This window comes from Phycomyces blakesleeanus (assembly GCF_001638985.1).
Source record: "Phycomyces blakesleeanus NRRL 1555(-) unplaced genomic scaffold PHYBLscaffold_49, whole genome shotgun sequence".
Classification (NCBI taxonomy): Eukaryota; Fungi; Mucoromycota; class Mucoromycetes; order Mucorales; family Phycomycetaceae; genus Phycomyces; species Phycomyces blakesleeanus.
In genome coordinates this window covers 104482-108951 of record NW_017265176.1, presented here as the reverse complement: position 1 = coordinate 108951, position 4470 = coordinate 104482, and the positions used below count along the sequence as shown (strand labels likewise).

Genomic DNA, 4470 nt, shown 5'->3' with positions numbered 1-4470 from the left:
TATTTGACACCTACGCTCAAAATATATTCAAGTACTTGCAATCTAGGAAACGCACACAAACAACCCAAAACTTCAAAAAAACTTCTTATATACAATTTCGAGCAAACGAGAGCCAATGGACATAACACTACGGCCTTGTTTTCTTCTCGTCCTATATTTCTTCTTCTTCTTTTAATCCTACTATAGTATATGTGGTAGAGTTACTTTTGCTACTATCCGTTATATACATTACCATTTTGGCTCTATAAAGATTGCTGTCATATATGCTCCTGCAACAGTATCAAGACCCCGGGCCTTTTCCACTTCTATTCTTCAATTGACACAATTTGGCCAACCTGCTCCTTCATCTCGTTTCCTCTTCCTTAAACATTTCAACTATACTTACAGCTCTACTTCTTCATACCCTTGTCATACATCTCTACCGTGGTTGCACCACGTTCATGAAACCTTAATTGATTGTGTCACTGATGAAGGTCAAACTCCCTATTCCAAAATTCTGCTGAAGAATGCAAATGAGTAGTATCAACTACAACTTTGCAACACCAGGTCTAGCCGGCCTCAAATACGAGCCTTCCGTAGATTACGACAATCCTATACGAGCTGATTATTTTCTTACTACGATTACTCTATCTTTCGGTACAGCTCATACCGAAAGAGGTTTATGGTGTGCTGACTCTCGACTGAAAATACCCTCATATTTCCAAGAACGCTTCTCTGTGTCTTTACAGGGTATCTTTCCCAGTTTGACTCAATTACCTTACCCTTAAGATAGATGCAAAAAAGTCAAGGCTATTCTTTGCCAGGTTGCTAAAACATTTTCTCGGGTATCTACCGCTTGGCGTGCTGCATAAGAAAAGGCAATGAAAAGCAAACTCGATCGACTTATACATAAATACAAGATCTACCATATCCGAGATACACAGCTTGTTGTTGTCGAACGTAAGTTTGCTCTTATAAAGCAAGAGCATGTAAATATCCTTGTTCTTAGAGCACAGAAATATTAGAGATAAAATGAAGAACATTCTGCAGGATGCCTCAAGAGACCTGTTGCGACTAAGACAGCGCAAAAACATATTCCTTTTTTACGCCACTCTGTTTCAAATGCGACCTGCAGTACGCCTAGTACTAAGGCTGACGCTGCTAGTGCATTCTATGGGGAGGTTTATACCGCTGATCCTACTGATCACTCGACCATTGACGATTTTCTCCACAATGTTCCTGAACATGTCTATCTTAATTAAACTGTACGGTCATCCATGACTTCCTCCTTCATCTTTGACTAAATTTGCTCTGCATCTGATAGATCTCCCCGCAAAAGTATTCTTCGCTCTGATGGCCTTCCGTATGAGTTTCTGTTATTAGTGTTAACTGAGGATGTATATTCCGACATGGACACGACTATCTATAGTCGTGCTCTTTTACATGGTATATTTCCCCCATCTTGGAGCTCTACTTGTTTATCCCTGCTACCTATAAAAGCCGACCTTTCCACTTTAAAAAACTGGAAACCTATTTCATTAATCAAAACTGATATCAAAGCCTTCGCCCGTTTGCTAAATTTACGTAGCACACCCGCCTCCAAGTCACTGGTTAAGCAATACCAGACTGGCCTTTTTAAAAGGCAGTTAATTACCAATAATGGGCTTATGAGCCGCATAGCTATGGAACAGACACAGCTCTCCTCCATTGACTCCGTTGGTTTGTTGCTTGACCAGGCAAAAGCGTACGATAGTGTACATCCTTAATATCTCAAGCGAGCTTTGGAACGATTTTGCTTTCCTGGTATCATTGTCCACTGTATTTCCAAACTTTTCTTCTCTATTGACGTATCTGTTAATGACAATGCATTTATTTCACCTTCTATAGAGCAACAACAGGGACTTTTCCAAGAAGATCCATTGTCACTCTTCCATCTCGCCTTTGAGCCCTTGCCCTGATGATTGATCCATGGCACTTCGTTTTATGGATCATGTATCTACATTGACGCTTTTGACAACTCTACACCACCACCTGTTAAAATACTAGCCCACTCTGATGATTTCTTGGTTTTTCTTCACATTCTTGCAGTTTTTTTTTATTATATACCAACACTTGGACGCATACTCTCGGGCCTCTCATGCACAAACAAACCTACGTAAGATACAGGCCTTTTCGTTATCTGGTGCCTCATCAACCAAATCGCAAACTCTTCTCCAGACAAGTCTATTACTGCATGACATTATCGCACTTCACGATCTGTCCTGGCATACTTAGCGTCTCCTTTAATCTTGTTTCTAGCTTAACGAGACTAGTTCTATTAGTCACTCATGCAATTTGTTGAATCTGCATGTCATATTTACTCACAGCCCTCACTATTACTACTTGGTCGTTCCACATTTCTTATCACACTGATTCTCTCTCGCATGCAGCGTGTTCTTCATGTCACTATTGCTCATATCAAGTTCTTTGATAAACTTGGGTCTATTATGCGTCAGTTCCTTCACCAGAAAATTTTACCCATGGCTAGTCTAGCCTCTCTCTGTTTTCCTTGGACACAAGACGAATTGGGTATATTAAATCCTCAATTCCAAATTCCAACAAAAGGCCTTTACCATGCGATGGTTAAAGCCCTCTATATATCCACCAGCGTGTTGCTCCTTTTTCACTCCACGGATACAACACAGTCTTCATCCTGCCCAAACACACGGCGATATTCGACCACCTTTGTTGTTTCCACGTCTGCGACACCATCATTTTTTGTTCTGTCCACAATGAAGCCCATTCCGCGCAACTTCTCTTTTGTCACTGTTGGCTACTTTATTTTTGTGATCCTTCTGGACGTACTACAACAAGTTGGCGGAGGATTTTAGCGTCTGATACGTTTATATATGATGAGGAGTTAGAGGCCGTCCGTCCTCGATCACCCAACGAAAGGAATTCATCTCCATACCTCATTTCCAAACTGTTTTGCTATTTTTCTACTGAAAGAGCCACCCTTATCCCCCCTTTAACATCCCTCTCTCTACTTGCCCACAAAACCACTGGCTTTCACCTGTTCTTTATTTGTTGCTGCTCTTAATCCAAAATATGCCCTATTTAGTACTCTTGGTACCCATAGTTTTTGTGCTATATGCCGCAACCCATTCAAAGCTCTACTTGCTTCTTTGCCACTCACCCCACGATAATGGTGCACCTTTTGGTCATTTCCTATCCCTCACTCATCTGATAATATATGGTATCGAACTATCCTCAATACCCTCTCATTCCAAATCACCCTCTACCACCATGCCTCTGCACTATTTGACACTGTAGTATACACACCGCAATTGAGTGAAGTGCATACTCGACGACCAAACACTGGTTACTTCTTGCTGATGAACCTGACAAGTTAACAATCTCCGGAGCTGTTACGCACCAGGCACACGTACACTACACACTCGTACAGTGCAAACCAACCATTACACAACAGGGTTTTGATTTACATGGATTTTAATAGTATCAAATATAAGTAATATTACTCTGACTCGCTTTAATAAACAAAGCTTTCAAAACATCTACTTTTTCCTATATTGAGATACTAGCTCAATAATAATCCCGAATACCTCAGTGTACCTCAGTGTGTGTATACGAAAAACTGCATAATTTATTTTAAATAGCCGTACGGTAAAATCTGGCGGATTAATCAATAAACAGCACCGACAAAAAAAAAAGGAAACTATCAATAGTGCTTTTGAGAAATGATATATTATTATTAGATAATTAGTAAATCTCAGCTATATACTCTTTATAGATTAAAATCTAAACTCTTAATCAGTTTACGTGAATGGAATAAGAATTTTTACAAATGGTTTATGTGTATGCACCTTGAACCTTGAACCTGAATAAACTTATTCGAAGGAGTATTCAAGCAATCATGATTGTTTTTATCTTGATTTTGGGAACTTGAGACGGCGGGTGTATTTGGTGACCATCGCCATTTGGAAGAGAAAAGCAGCGACATTAGGAGATTGAAACTTGTAGAACGAGGGAGAAAAATAAAAAGTAATAGTAGTTGGCTGTAAAGAGGTCAGTATTCCGACTCTAGACACTATACAGCTCGAAAGCTCTTCCTAATAATAAAGTCTCTTACTATTCACTTTGCCCCCACTCAAGTACTCTGTTCAAGACACGTGTATTCAAAATTGCAAATGATTGGCTCATGTCAAAATAAAAAAAAAAGAACGCGTCTCAAATTGTGTGGCCCAAATATTATAACGCGTTTTAAAAAAAGAAACACTCTCACGGTATTATTTTTCTTCTTTGCGCTTTTTCATTAGTTTACTCCAATGTACAGCAACACCAGCAGCAGCAGCAGCAGCATCAGCACCCAGAAAAAAGTGTCGTCCAACGGCTCACTTGTGTTTGGCCCAAAGGCCATTCACAAGCATGTCCCAAAGCTGTTGAGACACACAATTCTGGTTAGATTAGCCAAAACTAATCTAGCCAAAGTTT

The 4470-nt window shown here is 39.9% G+C and overlaps 2 protein-coding genes across 2 annotated transcripts; both read left to right on the top strand.

Annotated features, from left to right (window-relative positions):
- Nucleotides 1-186: 186 nt before the first annotated feature.
- Nucleotides 187-767, top strand: PHYBLDRAFT_176355 (hypothetical protein; the record flags this gene model as incomplete). Its single annotated transcript, XM_018437748.1, has 2 exons — nucleotides 187-473; nucleotides 547-767. Coding segments are annotated over 2 exons (508 nt in total), but the record flags the coding sequence as incomplete, so codon positions are not given.
- Nucleotides 768-2402: 1635 nt separating this feature from the next.
- Nucleotides 2403-3854, top strand: PHYBLDRAFT_176354 (hypothetical protein; the record flags this gene model as incomplete). The annotated part of the gene is made up of 4 exons (XM_018437747.1): nucleotides 2403-2819; nucleotides 2968-3290; nucleotides 3636-3642; nucleotides 3735-3854. 4 exons carry the CDS (start codon nucleotides 2403-2405, stop codon nucleotides 3852-3854), a joined length of 867 nt encoding a protein of 288 aa, XP_018283235.1.
- Between the last annotated feature and the right edge of the window lie 616 nt (nucleotides 3855-4470).